Source organism: Rattus norvegicus, chromosome 5, assembly GCF_021556685.1.
Source record: "Rattus norvegicus strain SHRSP/BbbUtx chromosome 5, alternate assembly SHRSP_T2T, whole genome shotgun sequence".
NCBI classification, from domain to species: domain Eukaryota; kingdom Metazoa; phylum Chordata; class Mammalia; order Rodentia; family Muridae; genus Rattus; species Rattus norvegicus.
In genome coordinates this window covers 10,902,930-10,930,625 of record NC_141538.1, presented here as the reverse complement: position 1 = coordinate 10,930,625, position 27,696 = coordinate 10,902,930, and the positions used below count along the sequence as shown (strand labels likewise).

At 46.4% G+C, this 27,696-nt stretch overlaps 1 protein-coding gene across 1 annotated transcript; it reads right to left on the bottom strand.

Annotated features, from left to right (window-relative positions):
* Positions 1 to 2,672: 2,672 nt before the first annotated feature.
* Positions 2,673 to 27,696, bottom strand: Tram1 (translocation associated membrane protein 1). Its single transcript, NM_001007701.1, is given in 11 exon segments — positions 2,673 to 4,221; positions 7,545 to 7,705; positions 7,981 to 8,124; positions 9,462 to 9,566; positions 9,663 to 9,733; positions 14,303 to 14,387; positions 16,495 to 16,553; positions 17,615 to 17,731; positions 17,855 to 17,976; positions 19,221 to 19,284; positions 27,418 to 27,696. Coding segments are annotated over 11 exon segments (1,125 nt in total). The 5' UTR covers positions 27,541 to 27,696; the 3' UTR covers positions 2,673 to 4,147.

The following is a 27,696-nucleotide window of genomic DNA, read 5'->3' as shown; positions in this document are numbered from 1 at the left end:
TTATCAACAAAGAAATTCCTTCTAGGTTTGAATCGGGCTTTCTGTCCATTGAGACTGATAGATGATGGTTATAGTTCTGAAAGGTTCTCTTTGAAGATGAAGCTCAACCCAGTTATACTTACTATGATGTTTTTTTCAAGGCTTCATATAAAAGAAACAAGTCACCCATTACTCCAATATGTTCCTAGTAGTCTTCCAGCCCCCAATCCAGAGGGATCCGTTCTTTAGAACCCTACTTATTTGTCTTGTATTTAGAATATACAGTATAGACGCTGTCTTCTGGCCTGTTCCAGGCAAGTTTCGTTACTTTGATCTTGGATCCTGAACACAGGGACCTGAACCTGGCCCACTTGCCGAAATGCAACTTCAGTACATTTTCCAAGATCAGCTCAAACTTAGTAACCATCACATCATGTCCTGCTCACCTGGAGGTCAGTGACTCCAAGCACAGAACTCACGACATTTTATGAACTGACCAATGGGAGGGTGGCTTCATACACTATACCCCATTCTAACATCTTTAGAAGCTGCACATGGAATTGGCGTTTATGATTATGTTACCTGCGTGTAGGACACCAGGCAGAGATTACTGTTCATGGACACCCGTCCTGTTCAATATGGTTGCAGTGTAGAAATGGTGTGCTGTACTCCGGGCTGTGATGCTGGTTACTCTAGAGCTCACGTGCTCGAGAGCTGCCACCTAGGAACCTCCATCGCACGGCAAAGCATCAAACAGGCACAGTAACAACTCACCTGTCTCTTGATGAACATCGGGCACAGAGCCACACTCACACTTGATGTACAGGCTGTCAGTGCCCTGGGCACAGGCACTACGCAGAGGGTAGGTTCTATGACTGTTACTCAGCCTGTGGGACCTCATCCCAAAAAAACCCACTTGAAGCTGAAAATCCATGAATGTAAAATCCACTTTAATGTACTGACCATCACAGCATAGCCTAGAATGCTCACACTAGCTTCTGGTTGGGCAAAATGATCTAGCACAAACCTGTTTTATAAGAAAGCATTGGGTACCTCGTGTAACTTTTCTAAATACTGTCTTAAAAGTAGAATCAGAATGGATGGGAAAGCATTTGAAGGACTGTAAGGTTGAAATCATCTATGGATTTACCACTGAAAGCTGGGACACAGCTTTATTTGAAGGACTAGTGCTGTTAAGGCTTGAGTGCAGGTTAACTAGTCTTACCATTGGGTAATTGTTGGCCAGCTGAACCTAATGGGGTTATTTATTACTTAAATTGGTTAGACTATTAAGCCTTCTGGATTTTTTTTTTTTATGGTCTACTTAGGTTATTGATGGCTATGGATGGGGCCTCTTAAATTGTTTTATTTTCAAGACACCCAGACTTTGACTGCAGGTTGGGTAAATACATTATCTTTTCACTAGATGGTTAAGCTAGACAAACTGGTTTAGCCTTTTCCCAAATGTATTCAACAAACCCTGTTATTGTGTCATTTAGCTACTGGTGCAACTTTTTGTAAAGCAACTCATGCTTGGACCAACAGAAGTGGTTTGCCTTTGTAAATAGCTTTCATTGTGTGCTCTGGAGCTGTGTGCTGCCTCCTGAAAATGCCGGGAGCTTCTCAAGGACTCTAGAGCTAGAGGTCTGAGTTCATCTTCTAGTAGAACAGGCTGTATGCCAATGTGTTCCTCTCTGGTACCTGTTTAAATATTGTCGCCTAGGACTGGAGAGATGGCTCAGCAATTAAGAGCACTGACTGTTCTTCCAGAGGTCCTGAGTTCAATTCCCAGCAACCACATGGTGGCTCACAACCATCTGTAATGAGATCTGATGCCCTCTTCTGGTGTGTCTGAAGACAGCTACAGTGGACTGATATATATGAAAAATAAATAAATCTTTAAAAAAAAAATCATCACCTAGAATTTTCTCTAGGGTTACTTCTTAAACCTAGGCTCTCAATATACAAACAGGTGTTTAGTGTGTTTTCTGAGAAGACATGCTGTTGTGCATGTACAGGCAACTAGGACCCTTTTCAGTGAACACGCCTGACCACACCTGGGAGAGAGCAGTGTTAGTCGGCTCTAATCACATTTAAGACAAACATCCTCCCATTTCCTTCCTGGAGAAGCTTGGTCAGTGAGTTCTGAACCTAAGGACCTCGCAAGATTGGTTAGGTTTAGCAGAACGTGGTTAATACCTTCATTCTTGAATATTCCAACCAGGTTCTTTCCAACTCTATTCTAATCTCAGGCAAGAAACTATCTTAGGGAGAAAGAGTGCACCCCGGGATGGCTAGCTCAAGGCCGTCTGGAGACTCTGAGCCAACAGCGGCTCCCCTCGTCCACAGGTTCGAGGTTTTCCTGCCCTGTCCAGGTCACAGTGCCAGTCTCAGCACTTTCTACAGGGTCCTGGGAAGTAACTGCACTGTGTCTACCTGTGTGATTTCTTTCCTCTCGCCCAGAATTGTGGCCTAAAGCACCGAACACAAGTGTTGCAGCTACATCAGAATGGCTCCAGTTAGAGGAGGAAACAAGGTTACTAAACCCCGATTGCCAGTACTGCTAGGGTAACCAGGAAAGAGTATTTGCTTATCAAAAATAGACTCATCTTTTAATAGTACACTTTAATGAGAGTATATGTTCAAAACAGCATAAACATTACAGTGAAGGAACTGTCCAGGAAGCAGCCATGTGAAAGTAAAAATTTTTTATTCGACTGATTTCTCAATGTATCGTTCAATATAATGCCAGTTTTAAGGGCAGAAATTTGGTTCCACTGAAACTTGGTACTGCTACCGAGAGCGACTACTTTTCCCAGGAAGAAGGTAAACACCTAGAGAAGAGAAAGAACAGCTTTCCAGCAGCATGGCAACCTACCCACAGGCTGAGGCTTGTAGCGAATATACTCAACATGGCACGGACATTGTTTAGCTGGTGACAGAGTGAGAAACAGGGACGGATGGAGCACTGCATGTGCTGTGACAACAGCAGACAGAACAAGCGCAGGGTGCGAGGACAGGCGTAGAAAAGGGAACCAGGATTTTACTCAAATGCGTTTAGAGCCTTTCTGTAGATACAAATATATATATATATATATTTATCCAAAAATATGTTTTATACAGATAAACATTTCTCAATTAAAGATGGGTCCAAAGCTATAACATAAAGCATGTCTTCTGTTAAGACTATCCACCTGAATTTTCAATTTCTTTAAAGTTAGTGCATTAGTTTCCCAAATATAATTACCTGACCTGTTTTCTACAGATGTAAATCAAACAGGCATTACTTCTTTAAAGGGCTTGCAGGTTAACTGCTATCTCATTAAGATGCTATGTGCATCAAATTTACAAGCAGCCCGGTTAGGTACTAAACATATCAAAAGGGCTACACGAGTTGACTATTCCTCCTCACAGGAAACACTGTCTGACTGCCAGACGATAAATGTTGAAATGCACAGACTTTACTTCCTAAGTACTTCACTTCCTTATGCTAACGAGACATCTGCTCCAGTAGATGACAACAGACCTTGCAGCGGCTATCAGGACATTTTAATGGGATGTAGCATGTACAACCACGACTTAGAAAATAAAGCACACAATTATTTGGGTGATTTTACAAATCTTTTTTTTTTTTTTTTCAGGTGTAAAGGCTACAAAAAACTCCTAAAAATTAGAGAACACTGAAAACATTAAAAGTTTGACATCTGACTTTATAGTATTTCCATTTCACCCTGAAAGACAACTTAAAAAATACGACCTTCCTAGAACAGGTCACCTTGCTATAATATTGTAAAAAATTGGTGAGAGCAAGAAAAATGTTCACTGGTTATGTGTGTGTGTGTGGGGGTGTTTGTAAATGGTTTCTCCCTAAACCATTAGGGAAAAACATTAAAGACAAAAAGGAAAAACAAAAAAACAAAAAGGTGGTCCCTAAACTATTTGAAGGCAGGTAGCTGAGTCTAAGCTAAAGTATTTCTCAGTCAGAGTAATCAATCACCTCAGAGTAATCAATCACCCTCCCCTCAGACGCCCCTCACAATGCAGGAACAGTGCAACAGCAAAATCAAAGAGCAAACTGTATTTTCAAGAACAGAAGAGTCGCTAGTGCTGAAGGACAGAGTAGAAAGCAGATTCTTTGGGGGACATCAGTCAGTCAGTTTCCGGCCCATTAGGAAGACTTCTCTTTCCTGCTCCGAGGAGAGTCGGCTCCATTCGACGTGACCGTGCCGTTCACACCATTCTCTGAAACGAGACATGACAGCGGGCGTTGTTCTTGGCATCATAAGCTAATGAGAGCAGTAACTGTCAGTCACAACGTCTCTGCAGGGACGGGGTGAAGTCCCAAAGTCTCAGGGAAAATCTGTGATCTCTAATGTGAAGGAGGGCTTGGGAGCAGGAAGTTAAAGGGAGGTGAGTGCCATTAAATCGAGTGAAGGGGCGGGGCAGGGGACTGGTGAACTCACAATGTTCACAAACATACTCCTCCACAGCAGTCCCCACAGGACATGGGGCTCTCTCCCACTGCATGGCAAAGCCATTTGGGTTATTTCTTTATAAAACAGAAACGTTATTAGGGATGGAAGCATTTACAGCTGAGGGTGAACTGACAGTGAGCCCGCTGTGGTAGCACACACTTCAATCCTGGCATGCGGGAGGCAGAGCATGTGGGTTCACATCCATATATAGAATATGTGACCTGTGGGGCACACAGAAGCATTTATTGAACTTGGGTACAGGCTGAGCTGTAATCCAAGTCTCAGCAAATTTTAGGAAGGAAAATCCTTTGAAGGGTAGTCTTAAATCACAGTGCAATTTAGACACCAGAAAGAGGACAAGCAGGAAAGTTATGGCTCCAATGAGAAACCAAATTAACAACTAGGAAGTGTTTGGAGCCAAACAGCGCTCAAGGCTTGAGGAGTGTAGCCAACACAGGATGAGGAGATGGTTTTCCCTCAACTCTGGATGATTCTCAAGGAGCAGTGAAGACCATGACCAGAAGTCAAGAAGGGGACCCCCAACAGCAAAAGAGCCAACCAAACTTAGAGCTGGAAGCGTGAGTAGGAACTGACATAGTAAAGACAGACAAACATGTAAAGAAAAAATAATCAAGAAAGACTTAAAAGTACTTTTGCGTTGTTTCAGCACTAGAAATTTTTTTTAAAGAATTATTTATTTTATGTATATGAGTAAGTACACTGTAGCTGCTGTCTTCAGACACACCAGAAGAGGGTGTCAGATCCCATTACAGATGGTTGGGAGCCACCATGTGGTTGCTGGGAATTGAACTCTGGATCTCTAGAGAGCAGTCAGTGCTCTTAACCGCTGAGCCATCGCTCCAGCCCTCAGTGGTGGATCTTATACCCTGGAATTCACAGATTCTAGGTGGGTGCCCTACCTTGAGCTACATCTTAGCTCTTAACATGCTGGGGTTTTGACTAAGAAGAAAAACAGGCATAAATTCTTGAAAAAAAAAATCACAAGTTGCTGGAAGGGAGAGGTTAAACAGAGACTTAGTTCCTTATCTGGAGTGTAAACCTGCAAAGATGGAGTCACTGTTAAATCTCCCAACAGCTAACAGCACCAGACTGACCAAGGGACGGACAGATTTAATGCTGTCTATAAAGCTAGCAGAACTGACAAGGGGGAAACGTGCTAATTATAGGACACTCTTTTATAGGAACAGATGGAAAAAATCCTACCAAACAATCAAAACCAACAGAGCAAAGGTACAGTATCATCTGTCCCTAACATGGGTGTATGCCAGGAAGGAAAGAGGAGAGAGGGCTGGGGACAGTCCTTGCAGCATCAACTTGAGGAAGGACTGCAAATGTCCCCACCCACGTGGACTGCTGTGAACACAAGGACCTGTAACTCCTTGTGTCCCACAGTGGGGACAGGAGGACTGTTGGGTCTACTGGCTGCCATCCTCAGTCCAGATTCAGTAAGAGGCCCTGTCTGAAGGGAGAGAGGCAGAGAGCAAGACAGCAGCGTTCTTGTGGGTCTCTACACCTGCACCATGCCAATCCTGTTCTCAACTCAGGACAACACAACATGAAGATTCTGGATTGGCAGGAACTGCATAAACTATTTTCACTGATAGATGATCCAAAAGAACTCACATTCACTAAACCACTTAACCCAAGTCCATCAAAGACTGCAGGAGACCAGATCGATTTGCAGAATCGACTGCACTTGTATACTTTGCACTGTACAATCGGAAAATGAAATTAAGGAGATGATTCTATTTTATAGCATCCAAAAGAGTAAAATATTTAGGGAGAAATTTAATCAAAGTTCTAGACATTTAGGTTGATAACTATAAAATTTAATTGGAAGAAATTAAAGAGCGGAATAAATGGAAAGACATCCCTGTTCATGCTCCCCAAGGCAATTTACAGATTAAAGGATTCTGAAGCAAAACTCCAAGTGCTTTTTGCACACACTAAAGGGAGGGTCCTAAAACTCACACAGAAATGCTAGACACCTGAAATGACCAAAACCTGAAAAGGAAAAAAACTGGAGAATCTTCCAGAGCCTGTAAAAACAGCCAGGCTGTGAGCTACCCACCCATCACCACAGCAAGGCAGTGAGCTACCCACCCCTCACCACAGCAAGATAGTGAGCTACCCACCCCTCACCACAGCAAGGCAGTGAGCTACCCCCCCCCCCCCCCACAGCAAGGCAGTGAGCTACCCACCCCTCACCACAGCAAGGCAGTGAGCTACCCAACCACACAGACACATCAAGGGGGTGTCTACCCACATAACACAGCAAAGCACTGCACTGTTTGCACAGTGGCAGGCTCTTACACACATCTGGCAGAGGCCAGAGCTCAGATGGGTCTCATCCTAAACTTCATCACGGAGAGAACGAAGCTGGGAAGGTGCAGCTCCCTAACATGGTGTCACTATGCAGCAACAGTCTGGCTCGCCCTAATGACCCGCAGCTCCTCAGCAGATGCTCACCCAGGAGACAACGGAGGAGTGTGCAGACAAAGACAAGGGTTGCTTACCTCACCTTACTGCTAAAAAAAATTCACAGAACCCCAATGTCCTCCAGCCAGCCAAAGTATGGCATGTTCACACACGTAGCCTGACGGCTCAGCAGGAGAAGGTGCGGCTGCCAGGTGGGTGGGCGGGCGGGCCTGAGCTCCGCCTCCAGGCCCCAGAAAGCTGAAAAGGGCTGCTCCCCCAGCCTTGTCCACTGCCCTCCACATGCACACCTAGGCCTGTGCACACTCGCCCTCCATAAATAAAAATGTAATTTACAAAAATGTAAAAATATTACGCTATGGTTGACACGGAATCTGAGCGATTGGCTGCTTTGTCAGTCGATCCCCAGAGCCCACGGGAGATGGAAGAACGGCCTCCCAGGGGCCTCTGACCTCCAGACGGCACAGACGCCTCTTCCCAACACACACAGAGGAATACTGTGCCACGAAGCAGTCACGGCTGACCGCACGCTGCTCTGTTCCGTGTGCAGAACTACCTAGCAGAGCTCTGGGACGCAAAAGCCCCGTAGCTATAGCTTCTACCTGTGCTCTCACGACTGAAGTCAATACCAACCTGTTCCTTTTCTGGAAGACCTGCCTTTGGTCACAGCCGGTTTCCTTTTCACGGGAGGGGCCTGGAAGGCAGAATGTTCCCTCCACCTCCGAAGCTGGAAGTTAATGAACTTCCACATCATGAAGGCTTGAGTGATGCAAATGGACGCTAGGACCGCGATCCTGAAAGGCAGGCCGAGGACAGCACAGAAGTTAGACTATGTCAGAAAACCCACGGATAAAGTATTCTACCATGATCTGGATAATGATGAAGACTCTGTTGATGCTTAATGCTAAGGAATTCACTGAGAAATCCATCTTAGAGGTTAAGCAAAGGCTTTAGTACGTCCCATGTGGACAGAAAGCAACAACAGCCCCCAGGTACCCCTCACTCATTACAGGCGACAGGTGAGGCTGACAGCACGGCCAGCAACAGTGGGAGGGGAAAGGAACTGTACCTAACCGCCAACACATTGAAGTTCCCAGTACTGAAGTCCAGCTTCTGGTTCTCTGCTCTTGCCAGGCCAAAGCCAACAGTGAGGACTGAAAGAATTAGGGTCAGAAGTCTTCCCAAAACAAAAAGAACCGCCCAAAGAGAAAACCTGTAGGAAGACAAGCAAAGTCACAGAAGAAAACCGTTTTAGAGACGGTTCTTAGGGACTTAGATCCCCCTGAGCAAATGCGTGTTCTGGGCGTGCACGTGTGTGGCTGAGCCTGTGAAGACTGATCAGTGAGGCGTCTTCCTCAGTTATCCCCACCTTACTGAGACAAGGTCTGCCACTGAAAAGAGAATTCACTGACTGCTAGCCTGGTTCGCCCAGCCCTGGAATAATCTCACTGTTACCCCATACCTGGCTTTCTATATGGGGCTAGGGATCTGAACTTGGGTCCTATTGCTTGCACTGTAAGCATTTTCCCACCGAACCATCTTTCTAGTCCCTAAAAACAGCATTTCTTATTCTGCAAAAGGATTTCTGTATTCAAATTCCTGGGAAACACTACACAATGTGGCATCCTATCAGAGGTTCACAGCATTGGATACCATAGTCAGGTTTTCCAGAACTAATTGAGTATTTTGTTCACTGTGAAGTACTCACAATGTGCTTTAGAACTTATGTTACAGTGAGCGACTGTAACATGCTGAGCACGGGGCCAAGCCAGTGCTGCTATAAACAACCGTTACCAACTCCCTTCTCAGAGGGCCACAGACGTCACCTGCTGCAAGTTACCTTCCCATCTGAGTCTCTATCAAAGTCTTTCCATAGCCTTAAGACTATATCAGCCATTTTCTATTTTCTTTCCGTTTTTAAACAATTTCCTTTATGGTGTGCATGCTGCAGGGGAAAGGACCCATGCATGCCATGTGAGGTCAGAGGGCAGCTGTGTGGATTTGGTTCTCTCCTTACACCTTTCTGTGCTTCTAGAGACAACCTTAGGTCTTTGAGTAGCACCAGGCTGTCCCTTTATTTTCTCCTGAACGTTTTCTTCTTTATTGCTCCTTTTCTCAAAAGAAAGCCGTGATACTACAGCCTCAGAGACACTCGGTCCAATACAGTGTCCTTCCAGCTGAGAGACACTATTTGGAAGAATAGAGTATAGACTATGAACACTGGTTTTTAAAACTATTTATCTACTCATTTATGTGAACATGTGGGTGTTGTCCGTGTACCATGTGTACGCATAGTGCCTGCTGGGACCACACGAGAACATTGGATCCCCTGGAACTGGGGTTACGGATGGCTGAGCCACCAGGTCGGTGCTGGGAATTAAACCCAGGTCCTCTGCACTGAGTCATCTCTCCAGTCCACAGTACAAATATTAAGTGTGGTTCTGCCTCCTTTTCATGTACTACTAACGCAACTGTAGAATTCTCAAGGACACAGGCATGACAACAACTTAGTCACTGACTGCAAATCCCCAAAGACAGGACAGCACTTACCCTTTCTGGTACTTCTCGTCACTAAAATAAAATAGACGAGAAATGTGGAAAAGAAATTCAACGAAATAGTGCAGCACCAGAAGAACAAGGCCCAGATGGTTCAAGCTGTTGAAAGAAACACAAAGAAGAAAGGCTAATTACCAACTCAGACAAATTAGCGCGCTACCTGCCAGCCACACCCATGGCCAAACCCCAACTCACTTCAGAAGGTAAGCCCCAGCAATGTGGAAGAGGTAAAGACCGATGTAGACAAGCTGGCGAGGAATATCTTCCTGCAAAGACAAAGACGCAGCACCGGTGAACAGCATGGTCAGCACTTCCGCTTTAATGGCATCAGCCTTAATGCATTTCTTACATCCAAACGACCTTTCTGCTAGTCACCGACCAAGTCAGTAATGGGGGCAGGTAAAGCCATCACCAAAATCCATGGCCACAAGCAGTAACTCCCTGGGATGCTAACGCAGCATCAACAGCTTTCAGACAACAATTTTCAGGGGGGACTTTCCCTCAACTGTGCACAAACAGGGGTCTGCGCGGCAGTGCTCGCCTACTCCAGGGTTCCACAGAGCAACGATGAACATAGGAAAACTAAGTTCTGCTTCCCGTGGCTGTGGTCTTGGACAAGTCAGCTCAACTCTGCATCTGAAGCCCAAGATACCACCAAGGGAATATCGAAGCGAGAACAGAGAGGCACCGGAGAACACGAATCCCAGCTACGAGTAAGGCTAAGTAGAAACAGCTGGTTGAGGACATGACTACTTCAGGGCACTGAACCAGGGCAAGCCCCACATTGTTCTCCAGTCTTCCTGGAAGCACGGCCATGGGGCCCTTGGGGCTCACAGGTGCGGGGCTGACAACCACACTCAATCTGTGCCGGTCTCTGGTGTGGGGAAAAGGAGAGAACCGAGGCAGCTGGGTAGAACTGGCTGTCTGAGCAGCTCAGAGAGCAGTCTGTGGTGAATTGTGAGTAGGTCACCTGTGGGAAGACGGCTCATCACAGCTGTGGAAACTAGAGGCTAGCCAGACACAGCGGGAGAAGCAGGAGTGCGTGTTCTCTGCACGCTCTTTTCTGTTGTCTTATTTGTTGTGAGAATTGCCTTTTCTACCAGAAGCCACAGTGAGATTTTGCTTATGATTAACACACAAAATGTTTCTAACAGTGAGTCATTTAGTAGTGTTTCAGAGAAAGTTCTGTGGTGTGATTCTGGATGTGTCCTTCCATGCTTGGCCATTTTACTCTCAACACTGATGTCCATACAGCTATAGCAAGAAGGAAATTGTGGACTGACATAAAATTTGGATAATCTCAGGCTGGAGAGATGGCTCAGAGGTTAAGAGCACTGACTGCTTTTTCAGAGGTCCTGAGTTCAGTTCCCAGCAACCACACGGCTGTTCACAACCATCTGTAATGGGATCCGATGCCCTCTTCTGGTGTGTCTGAACAGCGACAGTGGACTCATATAAATAAGGTAAATACATCTTTAAAAACTGGTATGTTTGGGGCTGGGGATTTAGCTCAGTGGTAGAGCGCTTGGTTAGGAAGCGCAAGGCCCTGGGTTCGGTCCCCAGCTCCGAAAAAAAGAACCAAAAAAAAAAAAAAGAACAAAAAACAAAAAAAAACTGGTATGTTTAAACTATGAATTCCGAAACTTCTATTTGTTCTTCTGGGATCTTTTTATTAAAGAACTCTTGTAGATTTTTATTTTCATAAGAAAACATTTCTTGACAACACAAGCTTTATTACAAGTGATCACACGTGGACTTACAAAATGTAAAGATTAAACCGGGTTTAAAAAGCTTTGTGTTACGGGGATGGTATCTGCTGATGATTTTGAGTAATAATAAATGTTTGTGAAAGGCACCACTGCCACCTTAAGATTCTGATCCAGGTCAGGCACCAACTCAGAGAAAGCTTTAGAAGTCCAGAGGGAGGCTGGAGGGGTGAGCAGCAGAGGTTAGAGAGGTGTGTCTGACTGAGGCTGCCAATAAGCAGGGATGGGAAAACCATTTATAAACATTTGATATAACAATCAATTCTATTATCTGTAATCAAAGCTAATTTAATTACCAGCAACAAAACATTTGCTTCCAAGTTCAAACTAGCTAAGGACAGGGTCCCACCTTATTTTGCCCACACAACCCTACTTCAGCCTCCCCAGTACCTGGCACTGTGGTTACTTACACACTATAGGGCCTGGCTAAGAAGTGGCACTGCCAATCTTCTGGGCTAAAGGAGACGTGGGCACACTGAAGTCGCATGACTTAAACATTCCCATCCAGAGCACTAAGCTCTCCCCCCACTCCACTGTTCACACTGTCCTTTCTTACTGCCCCCTCTGCCTGTGAGAGTCCCCCCAATGTTCACACTGTCCTTACTCCCCCTCTGCCTGTGAGAGCCCCCCACCAATGTTCACACTGTCCTTTCTTACTCCCCCCTCTGGCTGTGAGACTGCTGCAAAGCAGTCACAGCACTAAGTTTCTTCCAGGAAAGATTTCTCTCCAAAACACATTTCATAGAGCAAATTTTAAGAAACGGTTTAACACATATGCAGCTGTTACTTTCAAATTATGCTAATTACTTGAAACAGTTACTTTCAACTGTCACGTGTAAGTGTTAAAAATAGTTTCAGTTAAGTTCTAAGTTATGCAAATTAGTCCATAAAAATGAGACCACACTTCTGGAGAAGTGCCATCTGGCAGCAACCGATAAGAAAGAGCTCTAGGAGCTAAAGGAACGACTGCTTTGAAAAGTCCCTTTTTTGCTCACCAGGGTCAGTGCACAAGAGATAGACTTGGATCAATAATGAAATCCAAAGGTATTATTCCCACAGGTATGCAGACACCTAAAGAGAGCTTATAGTAGTTGAGCCCTGTCCAGTAGCCAATCATCAAGAAACTATGATAGTCTCTAGACTGTTGCCCAACAAAGCTTTTCACAATTACACCAACGTTCCCTAATCTGTCCAATTCACAAATAGTGGCACACACATCTATCACTTCCCCTTAGTCAGGAGAGACTGAGGAAGGAAGATCATGAGTTACAAACCAGACTAGGGCCACACAGAAAAACCATGTTTAAAAATGTGTGTGTGTGTGTGTGTGCGTGTGTGTGCGTGTGTGTGTGTGTATCTTCTATACAAAAGGACAGTTGTGAGCCTCACAGGGATAAGGGGCGTTGAATACGGCTAGTGTAACTATGAAGTAAAACTGTGTTACTTTCATTTCTCTCCTGTGGCTGGCAGCTCCTGTTTTGCACAGCCCAGCCCCAGAAGACCCAAGTCTCACACGAGGAGCTCACCAGACAGGGAAGGGCTCCTGGAAATTGTGGGCCTAATAATTTTTCAGACATTCCAAAAAACGAGTGCCCTCACCTTAATTTGTCTGATCAACTGGCAAAGCATTGCTCTTTATAAAACAACACCATGTGCCAGAGTCCGTGGCTCCTACTTTGGTAGTTTGCTCATCAATCCTAGCAGACGCCTGGCACACGCACAGACCAGAGGGGAAAGGCCTATGTGTACTACATGCTTTTTAAAGACTATCTGTGGACTTTAGCAGGGAAGAGATAAATCTGTCAGTAAGTGGTTGTGATAAATGCACTTAGGAAAACTTCTTAAAGGGAGCTAAGACCAAACCTTCTTTCTGTGGCAAGTGTAAGCCACATAACCAACAAAAAGTAAAATGTACCCACGTGCAGCTAACTTCAGCTCAGTCATTCATACAAGACAGGAACTGTATCTTCCGATCCCTCCGTACACATTTGCCCTTCCCTGATATTACTTTCAAGTGAAGCCCACGTGGGTTGCTTATTATTATTACTCTTATTAAACTACTCCTACACAAGAATAAAGAACTATTGGACTAACTTCTCGTAGGGGAAAGGTAATCCTGACAGAGCAGCCTTCACATGGGAAGTGTAAGGCAAAGTGTACAGAATGGAGAGGGGAGGTTACAGAGGAAAGCACCCACCTACCCCACCCCAGCACAGTGCAGTGAGGCTGGGCAGGTTCTGTGGAGCCAGGAGAAGGAGTGGGGCGGTGACTGTGTACAGCTGGTGACTGACCCCAGCTTCCAGAAAGGGGGCATGGAGGGCTCCAGTAGTTGATCCACTTCTTTGAGCACAGGCCTCTCCCACAGGCTTGGAGAGGACTGCCCCACCCACCCCTCTCAGGAAGGGCTTCCCTGGTGAAAATTTAACTGCAGTTTACTTTGTCAACACAGATTTCTTCTTTTAGGCTTACATACAGAACTGCTAGTTGAAATTCAACTAGTTACTTGTGAAATAAATTGCTAAAAGATAAAAAACAGTAAGAGGAAGCTAACACATTAAAAAAAAGTTGGTTAAGTTTTAATTTAAATTACCACTAATTTAAAAGTGAGCAATCAGCCAAATGTAAAAGTTTAACAACATCAGAAGTGGATTGTTTTTTTTTTTAAAGAAATAGTTGGGAGTTTTAAATTCTGAATGAGGGGGAGGTGGAACACAGAAACAGAGCTGAGGCCAAGGGCACAGGCACATTCAGGGCTAACAATGACACACACACACACACACACACACACACACACACACACACACACTCACACTCACTCACACACACACACACACACTCACACTCTCTCTCTCTCTCCCTCCCCCTCTCCTCTCTCTCTAAGAGAGGGTGTGTTTCTCTGTGTAGCCCTGGCTGTCCTGGAACTCACTCTGTAGCCCAGGCTAGCCTCAAAGGCAGAGATCTGCCTGCCTCTGCCTCCCGAGTGCTGGGACTAATGGCGTGCACCACCACTGCCCAGCAACAAGCCAAACTTTTAAAGTTAAAGAACAAAATATTACAGATCCAGCTTACTTTTTTGGTTTTCTGGAAGTAGAGTTCAGGGAATGCATGGAGCCAATACGCCAACTGGGATATGTAGAAAAACTTCATTTGAAATCTGAGGAAGTAAAAATATAGAATTTAAGAACAAAACAAAGAAAACAAAGAACAACCAAAAACCAAAGACGTGCCAGAGCCCAGGAGAGGGTGGGTGGCTGAGCTGTCGCTGTCACCCATACAGCGCCTGCCCGTCTTTAGGTGGCCCTTTAGCAGCCGGCTCGCACACTTTCCCCACCATTCAGTCAACTGTGTCATTGCAAAAACGGGCAAAGCCACAGCATGCAGAACTTGAACCCCTTGTCTGTCCATTACCTAAGGACAGATCTACAAAGCTTCACACATCAACAGGGAAATGGGGCAAAAAGGCCACCCAGTGTCACAAGGAAACCCACTATCTCAGCTAGGGCAAAGCAATGGCCCAACAAGTCACTGGAAGTGGGCATGCTTCCCTTAGTGAGCTATTACTTCTGCCTGGCTGCAACAGGGAAGAATGCAGACAAATGGAAACAGAGGCAGGAAAGGCAGAGCTGAGGCTGGGAGGGCTCCTGGGAGCCCGTCTTGGACTCGGCAGTCTCCTCTGTATACCACATGCCTCTGCCTCTTCTGCCTGGTCATCTTCTCCCTCTTCCCTGAGTGTAGAGTGGGAGAGCCAACCTGACACCATTTCTAGAAGACACACGGCTGCATGTATGACTCAGAAAGGGGCTGCATGTATGACTCAGAAAGCGTTTAAAACAGGTATGCTCATGGGCACGTGACAACCTTGCTTTGTGAATTTTTCTCTAGATTTTAGACCACCAAATATGCGATGAGAACTGTCTAGGTTGGAAGTGCCTAGAGCTTCCCAAGTAGAAAGAAGAGAGACAGCTCCATTGTTGAGAGAAGTACACAGTCTTGACGGGGAGGGCACAAAGCAGGACTCACATCTGTGGGATGGTTAGAAACAACCTAAATTATTTGCAGATGCTACATAAATATAAACCAGACAGACCATGCTGGATGCAAGGGCCTCCTTGCTGGCAAAGCAGCAGGGTAAATTCTCATGCAGCAGGGAACTGCGTCACCCTGACAAGAAGCTCCTGGAAGCAATATATACACATTCAGGATGCAAGCAAGAAGAAGAACCCCAGCCTTAGAATCTGATTGAACTGAGCAGAAATGAAGGAATAAGAGAAGCAGGGGGTAAGGAACGAAAAGAAAGAGACCACAGACTGAACTGAGAACAGGACCCCTGTTGAAGGAATCAGAGAAAGAACTGGAAGAGCTTGAAGGGGCTCGAGACCCCAATATGAACAACAATGCCAACCAACCAGAGCTTCCAGGGACTAAGCCACTACCTAAAGACTATACATGGACTGACCCTGGACTCTGACCTCATAGGTAGCAATGAATATCCTAGTAAGAGCACCAGTGGAAGGGGAAGCCCTGGGTCCTGCTAAGACTGATCCCCCAGTGAATGTGATTGTTGGGGGGAGGGCGGCAATGGGGGGAGGATGGGGAGGGGAACACCCATAAAGAAGGGGAGGGGGAGGGGTTAGGGGGATGTTGGCCCGTAAACCGGGAAAGGGAATAACATTCGAAATGTAAATAAGAAATACTCAAGTTAATAATAATAAAAAAAAAAAAAGAAAGAAAGAAAGAAAGAGAGCACAGAAGAATGTAGACGTGCCGATGGGAAGGATAAAGGTGCGAGAAAGAGATCACCCAGTAAGATTGTTAAAATCAGGGGCTGAGAGTTGGCTGAGCACTCATGAGCACAGGCTGCTCCCCCAGAGGACCTGGGCTTGATTCGAAGCCCCTCTCAATGGCGGTTTACAACCAGCCAAAACTCCAGCCCCAGGGGATCGAAAGCCTTCTCCCACTTTCTCTGGCACCAGCCACATGGAGGTGCACATACATACGTGCAGGCACAACAGTCACACATAAAATACTCTTTTTAAAATGTGTTACGATCAGTTGTCTCGGGTTGGCAAAGGTAACAGACAGACAGGAACAGCACTCAGCTCTTTCTCCTCATGCCAGTCGGGGTGATGCCGCCGCCATCCTAGGCTGCGGGCGATGCACCACTGCACGTGTTATGAAGGCTAGGGGAGAACCACACCAGTGGACCCCACTTGTCTGAAAAGAAGTCTTTAGTTAAGAAAGGCCAGTAAAAAATAACTTACGTCATCAGGTTATGGGGATACGCTCTCCACAGGATCGTCGGGTCTGAGATATAGTTTTCCTAAGAGACAGGAAGGATAATTACCTGTGAGTACCATGAAAACATTTACAGTTCCTCACAAAAGGTTCCAAAGAGCATGTGGAAATCAAATGCTTCGGTTTGTCTGATGTGATCTGAATTGCTTAGGTCAGCAAAGTGAAAATGAGCCTGAGACATAACCCCAAGTAGACCCAATACCCAGCTTTCCAGTCCAGTGCAGTAGCCTGAGCCCCTGTGCAAGGAAGTACAGGTCTAAGGCTGCACTGACGGAACAAGAGGTCATAAGGTGCGGCCCCGTTCTCGAAGGTGCATTTGCTGATGCAATCAGAGAACTGAAAACCACTTCTTGGCGAAGTTCACAATGATGCAAACTCATACACTGTCATGCAAACCTTTTCCTTAGAAAGCTAGATATGTTTGGTGAAAATTACAAGAAACAACGCAAAAACTCCCTCCAAACCTTAGGTGATGACTCTAAGACGACTATACCTTACTGCTGTAACCCTTACTACACACATAAAACATTTATAGTGTGCGCGCGCGCGCGGGCACACACTAATAAGCTGACATTTCCCCTTTAACTCTTACATCAGTAAGATGGGACGGGCACTGGGTTGGAGTGCGGAGTTTCAATAGATCTCTGATACTGACAGTTAGATCCGGCCATCTTACTTTGCCTGTTACTGATTTCTACCAGGACAACTTAATGTGCTTAACAATCTCAGAGTGTGTAAAGCCATGCAATGGGATATGAACGGAAGGTGCTGGAACTGAACACTAAAGTGGATACTGCTTCCCTCTCACTAAGGAGAGCTGAAGGTTCTGATTGCTGGACCTGAAAATGTATTAAGTTGCTTGGGAGAAGCTGGAGTGTTCACGGAGGGAATAACTAACAACATATTTGCTTCTCTAACCCAGGCGAACTCACTGCTGACATGAGACCCTCTTTGTGAACAGAGATCTGCAAGTAATGACAAGATACAGAAATGACATCCCATGCCTAAAAACATGAGGCTTCTCAAACAGCAGAGCCAGACTGAGACTCTTAATTGCGCTCATGCGTGAGCAGAGGCCACACTTACGGAGACGAGAATGAATGTGCCCCACACACAGGCAAAAAGGTAGAACGCACTGAGCTGCCCGGACTCATTAAACTTGCTGTGCTTCGTTTTGGAGAAGTGCATCCGTCGGTTAATTTTCTAAAAATAAAAGCATCTGTTAGCAATGGCGGACAAAGACAAACACACTTACTATAAGAGGGTCAGCAGATGGAGAACTAGTGGTGTTTTACAAAATGGGGATTTCTGAGATTGTATACTTACATCCAACACATACTCCTGAATTATGGCATGAACAATTATCGCCACTAGCATGTAGAAGAACACTGTAGCCAAATCTTTGATACCATAGTAATAAAGGGATGCTGATTCAGCAGCTTGTTCTTCTGAAGGCCAAAAAGGACACACACACACACACAAAAATATACGTGAGATTATGAAAACAGCACTCGGTACAACATAGTTATGGAAACAAACAGGAGGTGGCTAACCCAGTACAGTTTCTACAGAGGGTCTCCCCGACGGTCTTGAGCCAAGAGGGAATGACAACCAAAGAGGCTTTCTACAACCCAAAACTTCAGGGATTACTTACAAAAGACTTGACACATGTTAGTTACGGCCACCAGAAACCAAAAACAGGGGAAGGGAGCCATGCTCTAGCAGCCTTGCCTGGGCTACTATCTTGTCTTCTCTGGAGCCTCAGTAGGCCCTGGCTGGACGTGCAAACCTGCTGACCCTCCATTATGATCCTGACAGAAGCCAATTTAACTTTCCTCTGCCTTGGTTCTGATCTCTAAGCACCAGAGAGATGCAACTACCACTTAAAAGTTCTTTTAATTTTTGAATTTGCTTTAATTTCTCAAAGCAAATATACTATTTTTGAGTTGTTGACACCTGTTCTTGGAGTCTGGGGGTCTGCTTAGGGACATTCTTTAGTGCCACAGGACACTACCCCCTCAAGCAATATCCTCTGTCACTAAATCGAGCATTTATAAAGCTCCACACAGCAGTACAAACTCATCCTGTCCCTCTCTCTTTCTCGGAGGGACACCCCAGGGCAGGTCACCACCAGATACTTGCCATTTATTTCCCTAAGCAAGCATCTTCCCTCTCTTATGAAAGTCACCACAGTCCTGCCCTCAGAGGCAACCGGCTTCCCATGGCAACTTACTTTTTACACAGCATAATTTGGAAATACAACTTTCTAAAATAAAAGTATAGTTTGGACATAATTATCTGATATTTCCTAGATTTTACTAATATGTTCTCCAGTCAAAATACTGTCTAGAGGCAGAATTCAACAAAAATGAAGAGAATGAGTGTGAACAAGTCCCGTTCCTGGTACAGAATAGAAGAAAGGGCAGGAACCTGAGGCAGCCCACCTCAGCTGTAGGGATCCTGACTGAACACCTACGCTCAGGATGCCCTTTAGAAAAGGCTCGGAGGAAGCAATCCAGAACTCTCTGATGGAGCTTCGGGACCATGCGCCAAGCATATAATAAACAGCGAACACAGAAAACTGCTTCATACACTGCTCAGGATAAGATAGAGTCTTAGGAGGAGTTAGTGTAGACTCCAGTGTCCGCGGACACTTCCAAGTCTGTTCAGTTGCGGTCCAGTTAATACTCACCTGTTGCAGGGCGGGTAACGTTGTACTGAAGGGCGACAAAGATGATGGCTCCTTTTGCTGTTATCTGGAGAGAGAAAGCACGGAAGACATCACTCAAGAATCGCTCCCAAACGAACGTACCAGGGCGAAGAGATTACAATGTCTGTCTCCACTTCTAAGAAGCAAGGTCCCCTTTTCTGTGGCCTGCTGGGAAGGCACAGTGGAAACTTCGGATCAAAAGTAGAGTCTGGTGGGCAATTCACCGAAGGGTTTTTCTGTGGTTTAGACCATGTGACTAATCTGTATGGTTAACATTCCCCCCACCCCAAAAAAAGTTCAAATGAATTAACTAATCCCTTGGTAAGACGCTGGGTTTCATCAGGACCGGCAAACAAACTGTTAAAATACTAAAGAACTCTAAGCACTTTGCTTTTCCTTGGGGTAGGAAATGCTTTTCGGAGACATGGTGCAAGAGCTTGTTTGAAGTTCCCAAGGTGCATAAGGGGCTGAGGAAGGCAGCAGAGGTAAACACAGGTAAATTTAAGGTGAGTAGAGTGCACGAATCAGGATGGACAAGCACACAACAGCACCGAGCTGCTTCAGTATGCCTGAAAGGCTTTAAGGAGCAGCTGGTTCTTCTGTCCTAAGATTGCCAGGCATAAATGGGTCTCTTGCCCCCTTGGAGTGTCCCCATTGCTGCCACAATCAACTTCCAACTGCATGGCTATGTTCCCTGCTCTACCTCCCAAGATTCCTTCCTTGGGTTCCTGGCTTCCTAGGATAGTGTGGTCTGCACTCTATCTCCGACGGCTGCATCTACCTTTGGGCCTGCCACAGGATTTCTTTGTTGGAAAGTCTTCTCTCTTTAGAGCTCAGTCTCATCGTATCTTTCAAGGGCACCTTCCCTGTCTTCCCAGAGTGGGCAGTTCCTTTGTGAGACTTCCTCTTCATAAAGTCACACATTACGGCAGGACCACACTGGCCTTTACCATGAAGTAAGTGCTGTCTGAGGGGCCGTGCTGCAGCACACAGTCACGGTCTGCCCAGACCTGGTATGGGGAAGCAGGCGAGATGGCTCAGTCATAAGGGCCCTTGTCACCAGCCTGACAATCTGAGTTCAATCTCAGGAGCCTGCCTGTGTGGTGGAGGAACGGACTCCTGCAGCTTGTCTGCTGACCCCCATGCAGTACAGCTGATGAATACCAATGTAATTCTAAAGAAGAACCCAGCACGGCACCTCTAAAATGCTACAGAGTCCATCAGTGTTACACAATAAATGGAAGAAGGATACCGCAGGCAAACATGCAAGACAGCCCGTGAAGAACTGCGGTGGGCACTAGGCCAGTGCTGGTGGGACAGAGGAACTGACGAGGCAGAGAGCGGCTTGGTAAGCAAAATGAAAGAGTCTCACATCACTTACCAGTGCTCCATTGTACACACCGAGGTGGCAAATACTAATAAGAATATGGGACACAAGAACGCAAGGGAGAGACTGACCACCAATTGAGATCACCAAATCCATGGTTGGAAAGGGTTGCGGGCGGCTTATACCCAATAAAAACCTAGCAGGCAGGACTTAGAGGAAGACTTGGGAATTACTATTTATGGGACTTTACCCATCATCTATGCAAGTGTGCAGTGTCTGTAGAGAGGACAGACAGCGCCAGAACTCAAGTGCCTGTCATGCTTTGGGAAGTGTCTCCTGGGCCCCACGCAGCATGGACTATTAAAACCTAGGGTTCATGTAAGCTAGTGAGAGTGAGCCTGGCTGGTCACTTCAGGTGGGCCTGGGAGACAAGGCTCTCTTTCCTCTTTCCATCTGTGACATAATGGGAAGAGCTGCTGTCCCACCTGGGGCCTGCTGTTGTCTCACTCTGCTTCAGACCTAAAGCAGTGGGGTCAACTCACGAGGGTCTGACTCCCCACACTGAATTATGGGAAAGCCAATGGTATCCTAGACCGAAGAGAAATGCTGGTGACAGAAAGATCATGAAGAACCTGGCATCCCCAAAGCCAAGAGGAAAACTCCTCAAAGACAGACGGATTGACAAAGGTGAGTTTTCACAGGTGTGATGAGGACAGTGGGACGGACTCATCATGGTCACAGCTCGAGTGAGGTGCATAAGGGTCACACTGTGTGGACTGAAATCCCAAGAGTCTTGAGCTGGTCACGATGCTGCTGCTTTGAGGAGTGGAGGAATGAGTTTGTGCAGGGCTCACAGATAGTTCTGGGGGGAGGGGTTAAGTACACAGCCAGAAAGAGGGACTAATGGGAAGACATGCTGAAGAGAGCTCTCGAGTGCTTCCTCCTGGGTCAATGAGGGCGGCACAAGCTAAGCCGCTCTTATTCACACACACCTACGATCCAAAGCAACTTGGACTTGGTTTGTTTTGTCTTTAAATTCTGGAGTGTCTGTATATATTCCATGGGATGCTTTGAAGATAGGACTCAGCTCTAAGAATGCAATTCACGTTTGACTGTAGCATGTCATGAGTCACCGACGGAACTGTCTTACTCATGTGAAGGAAGAAATCTATATATGGGGGAGGGAAGGGGGAACAGGACGAGAATAGGGATCCATCCACCCCTCCCACCCTGTGTATGTACACACACACGTACACGTTCTCTCTCGTTCTCTCTCTCGTTCTCTCTCTCTCTCTCTCTCTCTCTCTCTCTCTCTCTCTCTCTCAGTATGTGACAAGTAAAGCTAATGTTACAGCTAAAATCGTCTTCCCCCTAGCATTACAGGGGTGTTTCCCCGCATGAGTGTGTATGGGGGTATGCACGCTGCCTGCTAAGGGGATGGGGACCTGCATGATGACATTACATCGTTCTCACTGGGAGAGCAGCCGGCCAAGACAAGTACACAGATTGCAGACCACGTCTGCAGTAAAAACTTAATGTGAGACTATGAACATGTGGATGATTACTTTCCTAGAACCCTGAGCTGAGATGCATATAAAAGGCAGAATCAGCCAGGTGTGCATTCATGGCTGCCATCCCAGCATTCAAGAGGTTAGCTTGTTTTACACAGGCAAGGAAAGTGAGGGTGGGGGTGGAGAAGGGTGAGGAAAAGCAAGAGCAGTCATTCCCTTCCTCACGGTTTTCATTTACCTGTGGTCTGCAGCAGCCTTGAAAACAAGGAGACTGTGATAGGAATGTCACGTTTGAACTGTATTATAGGGAGATACGTGATGAGACCTGCACTGTCCCCCCCGGGAAGGCACCAGTGGCCCGTCAGAGGCTGCATGGCTGTCAGGGCCACGTGTGTGTCCTGGTAACCTCCCATCATCGTAAGGCTGAACACAGGAGGCCAGCCAGCTTCAGAGAACTGGTCCTGGGGTGGAACTGTTAGACTAAAGACTAACGCTGTTAGTCTTTCATAATACTTGGTTTACTAAACCATCATGGATGCTATGCATAGCAAACTCACAGAACATACAGTGTAGTAAAATGTGAGGAACCACGTGCAGGCACCCCTGGGGTACTGAACACGGTTCCTGAGCATAAGACGCAGTGGGTTTCCTTTAGCCAAGGAAAGTTTTTAGGAGGAAAGGCAAAGCAACGAGAGTGAATGAATACATTGCAGGAAAGGAGAGAGGCAGAGTTAGGCCAATGTCGTCGGCTAGCTAGACAGTTGGCAAAAGAATGGCGGGCAGGAAGGGGGAGGGGACTTAGTCCACAGTGAGGATATGAGGCCACTCATAAAGACACTGTATTAAAACTTGGTGAGGGGCCTGGGTTTAGGTGGGCATGGCTGGTTGTCACTCAAATCCAGTCTCTGGGAAGGACTCCTGTGCTAGAAGGAGAGAGCTGACCCCGATGTGACACGTACAGTCTAGTGAGGATTCTCTCTCTCTCTCTCCCTCGCCTTCTCCCTTTCCCTGTCTGTCTGTCTGTCTGTCTGTCTGTCTGTCTACATGAGGTTTAAAAATGGTTTAAGGTTGAGATTTGTGGGGCTGACAAGAAGGCTTGGAGGGCAAAGGTGCTTGCCCCAAGGCTGCCAACTTAAGTTTGATTCCTGAGCACACAGGGTAAAGGGACACAGAGTCTTCTCAGGGCTGTCCTCGAGCTCCCATGTGTGCCGCAGTGATCAGATGGACAGGGATGCTTGCAGATCTGCACTGTCTCCTCTGCGGCCTCCCATCTCCAGTTTGTAAGAGGAGGTCAGATACCATGGTGAGGGAAAACTTTGTAAATCTTCAAAGATAAATACAGTACCAAATTCTAAACACAACAAAAATTAGATTATCCTTTTATGCAAGGCTTCTAAATAAAATTAAGATCTGGCTTCCAGCTGGCTTAGCATGTGACATTAGGTAGGAAGACAGGAGAAAAACAACAGGAGCGAGACCCACCAAAGAACGTAGAGAGGAAACCAACACTGTTGCTGCCCCCACTTTCCCAAGCTTCACCTTTCATCCAGCAGTGCTTTGGCAAGTCAGCAGTGAGCTCACTGGTTTACACTATAAACACGCCATCCCCACGCTCATTGTACTAAATAGCAAAAATGGCCCTCTGGGACATTTATACTACTATCTACTCCTAGGAAAAAAGTGAAATTAATTTCGCTCTATCTTACATAGGTTACCACATTTAAGGAGAGATCCAAGTTTTCATATGGAAAGTCATAAAATTTCAGGGTTCTTTTGGGAGTGGCCATCAGTGAGAACTTAGTGTCCAATATTATAAGGATGAGATGTATTCTGTACTGTTAGAGGTGGGCATGGTTGTTGTACACACTGGATTCAAGAGGGTGTGTGTACTGTTAGAGGTGGGCATGGTTGTTGTACACACTGGATTCAAGAGGGTGTGTGTACTGTTAGAGGTGGGCATGGTTGTTGTACACACTGGATTCAAGAGGGTGTGTGTACTGTTAGAGGTGGGCATGGTTGTTGTACACACTGGATTCATGAGGGTGTGTGTACTGTTAGAGGTGGGCATGGTTGTTGTACACGATGGATTCAAGAGGGTGTGTGTACTGTTAGAGGTGGGCATGGCTAAGTACACACTGGACTCATGAGGGTGTGTGAATTTCTACCATATTCTCCTTCATCAATTTATATACAAGTTTTTTCCCCAAGACAGACAGAAATGACATTAGGTCAATCTATGTTTAATAAGCGAGGGGTCAAACAGATGGTTCGGTGGTTAAGAGAACTTGCTACTTTTTTCAGAGGTTCCAGGTTTGCTTCCTAGCACCCACATGGCAGTTCACAACTGTCTAAGTCCAACTCCAGGGGCCCTGGCATCCTCTTCTAACCTTCCAGGGCACAAGTTGTGCACAGACATGTATGCAGGCAAAACATCTCCTCATGTAAAACACTTAAAACTGAAACTAAAAACAAGCTAATAAAACATGTGGGTGGGTGAGTGAGTGCACAGAGAGACCTGCCATCATGCTTGATGGCTTCAACCCCTAGAACACACACGGGGGTGGGGTGGGGAGGGGGACCTGACTCCCCTAAGTTGTCCTCTGATCTCTACACGTGTGCTGTGGTTTAAAGGTTTGTGTGTTCAAGCATGCACAGATGCACACATGAATCTAGAAAAATTTATAAAATTTGTATAATAAAAAGTTCCTAAAGTCAAATATTTCCCTCAAACAGATTACTTCTTCTTTAACCTTTTGAGAGAGGGAGGAAGGGGGAAGGGGAGGGAGAGAGATATTGATTGACTGAGAGTCTAAAACCTCTGTCATCTGTTTTCCAACCTGGATGAACTGCCAAGGAATAACCAAACACTGAGCGAGGCACTATGGGTATCAGTTAGCTTACGCCTTTGAAGAACCCATTTAGAGACAGGGAAACCCAAGTTCCTATATTCTCTAATGTGAATCAGCTGCAGAGTGTAGGCTTGTAGAGTACTCCCCAGTGCTTGCCTGCTTGGCTGCTAACACACCTTGTTATTCCTTGTTATTCTTCTTCTTCTTCTTCTATTTTAACCACAAGTCCCCTAATATTTCAGTATTCTTGCACAAAAGGCTTCATAGTTCTGCAAAACTCTCTCTATTATTTCGGCATGCACACACACTGTACTTCTACAATTAGACTGAGATTAAATAGCAATTATTTCCAAAGTCGCACAGTGAAAACCCACACCGTCAGTGTCTTCTGTGTCCGAACAAAGTGCTTTCAGAACCTGCGTCTTTACCATATGGTTAACCTGCACAGGCTGCCCTGCTCTGTTCAGCATTTGAACATTCAGGCCTTTCTGGAGTGATTTAAAGGCTTCTATTTAGTATTAAAACGCACACTTACTGTTAGAAACCTTTAATCCAGCACACAGGAGGCAGAGGCAGGTGGTTCTTAGGAGTTCGAGGCCAACCTAGACTATGTTAACAAATTTCAGGACAGGCAGGACAACCCAGAAAGACTCCAAAAAGAAAAAAAAATCATTAATCTAATACTGAACATCCTAAAAAATAAGGAAGAAGTTTACATAAAAACAGAGGCTGTGGCATTTCTAAGTGTCCAGCTTTCTGCTGTCTATTTTACTTCACTCACAGTACTTCGAATAAGCTCAGCAGATCCCGCACCCCTAAATTACAAGCTCACGTCGGGAGCTGTTAGCTCCTTCTCCTAAGTGGAGCTGACCAGTCATCATCAGAGGTGGCGTTCACTGTGTAGCTGCCACTGCATTTGAATTCACAACTCTCCTGCATATGGTGACAAGTGCCTACTAACCACGTCCATGTCGTTAGTGCCTTTGATACTCGAGCAGGAAAACATTTTTCATAAATTCAGAGATAACAGATATTTAGCATTTTGTATGTTGCTTATAATTGAACCCAGAGCCATACTTTTGACCCACATAGAAGTGACAGAGCAAGCAAGGAAGCAAGCAGACAAGCAAGCCTGCACTAGAGACTTGGGGTACAGGTCAGGCATAAAGGCTCCGGCCTTGTACCAGCCCTGGATTCATTCTACAACCAATAATCAAAGCAAGCATTTACCATAGAGCCACAAGCAAACCCTAGATTTCAAATACCACCCACTCATATAATAAATTCTGTCAGACTTCTCCAAGCCAAGTTATCCGATTCTTCAACAGCAGCTATGAGGCCTGTACAAGTGATGTATATAGTTCATTTGTAAGGGAGGCCAAACTGCGTCTCAAATTTGGGTTAACTAGTAAGCTTTTTGACTGGTTCTACCCTGCCACCTCCTTAGTCATGGCTACAACCATCTGTGACACTATCAGGGACAAGAAGTACTTACATGTAGATTTAGAAAAGTCTTTTCGAAGAGAAGAAAGATAACATAGAAAGTTACCTAATGACACCAAATTAGCGCTATGGAAAAGAAAAAATCGTAAGCACCTTTCATCACTGTTTCATTCCAGTAGTTCCTTGCTTTCAACTCAAACCTTTAAGGCTCTATTCTCGACACCATAAAAAGACTAGTAAAAATGGATGATAAAATATTTATCCTCACTAGGTTACATGCCAGGGGGTGAGGAGACAAAATGATAACCATCAATATATCAATATATTTAATGAGACTCAGTGGCTTACAGATTTAAAAAAAAAATGGAAGAGGGGGAGAGTGGGCGGAAGCACTGAGGAGGGTGGAAAAAACCCGTAGGATGTAGGATGTTACAGGTTCACCTTGCAAACTTTATTACCCACATTCAACAGCTGTTAAATAAGTCATCAAAATACTCAGATATGTGGGAAGAGAATTTACACACTCCTGACAGTCTCGTCGCCTCTGCTTCAAGAAATGAAATCTCTCAACTCCTCAACACAGCTGTTGCGAGCCTCGCGTCGGGATCAGACCCGATCCTCCGGGAACAGAGAGCCCAGGCAGAAAGTTGGACAAGCGGCCGTCGGCGGGCGAGGGGCCACCGGGTGCGAGCACCCGGTCCAAGCCCTCCGCGCAGGCGGCGGCCGCGGCTGCGGCCGCGGCTGTGGGTCGGGGTCGAGCGGGGGGGGGGGGGTCCCTGTCAGTCATCCAGCCCCGCTGTCCCGGCCCCGGGTCCGCCCACCGCGCAGGGCCAGCACGGCCGCGCCCGCCGCCCCCGCCGGCCCCTCGCCGGCTGCCACGTAACCCTTCGCGGGAAGCAGGAACTGCGCGGCGCGGGAGGGGGCGGCGGGCCGGGCCGGGGCCGCAGGGCCGCGGGGGGCTGCGCAGCTCCGGCCCGGCACTCTAGGGTCGGCGGACCCGGCCAAGGGTCCCGGGTCCGGGGTCCCGGGGTCCGGGAAGGAGGGCTCACCTCGAACATAAGCCCGAGCAGGAAGAGCATCGCCAGACAGGAGACGATGTCCGCGTGATTCTGCAGCACGAATTCATGGCTCAACACCGGCGGGTTCTTGTTGCTCTTCTTGCGAATCGCCATGGTGGAGCCGCCGCCTGTGCCTGCAGGTGCTTCCTCCGCCCGGCTCCGCGCTCTCGGCTGCTCACCGCCGCGCTGCCGCCGCCGCCTCCCGCTGGCTGCTCCGCACAGCCCCACCACAGCCGCTCGCTGGGGCTTCACTTCCCATCCCACAGCCAG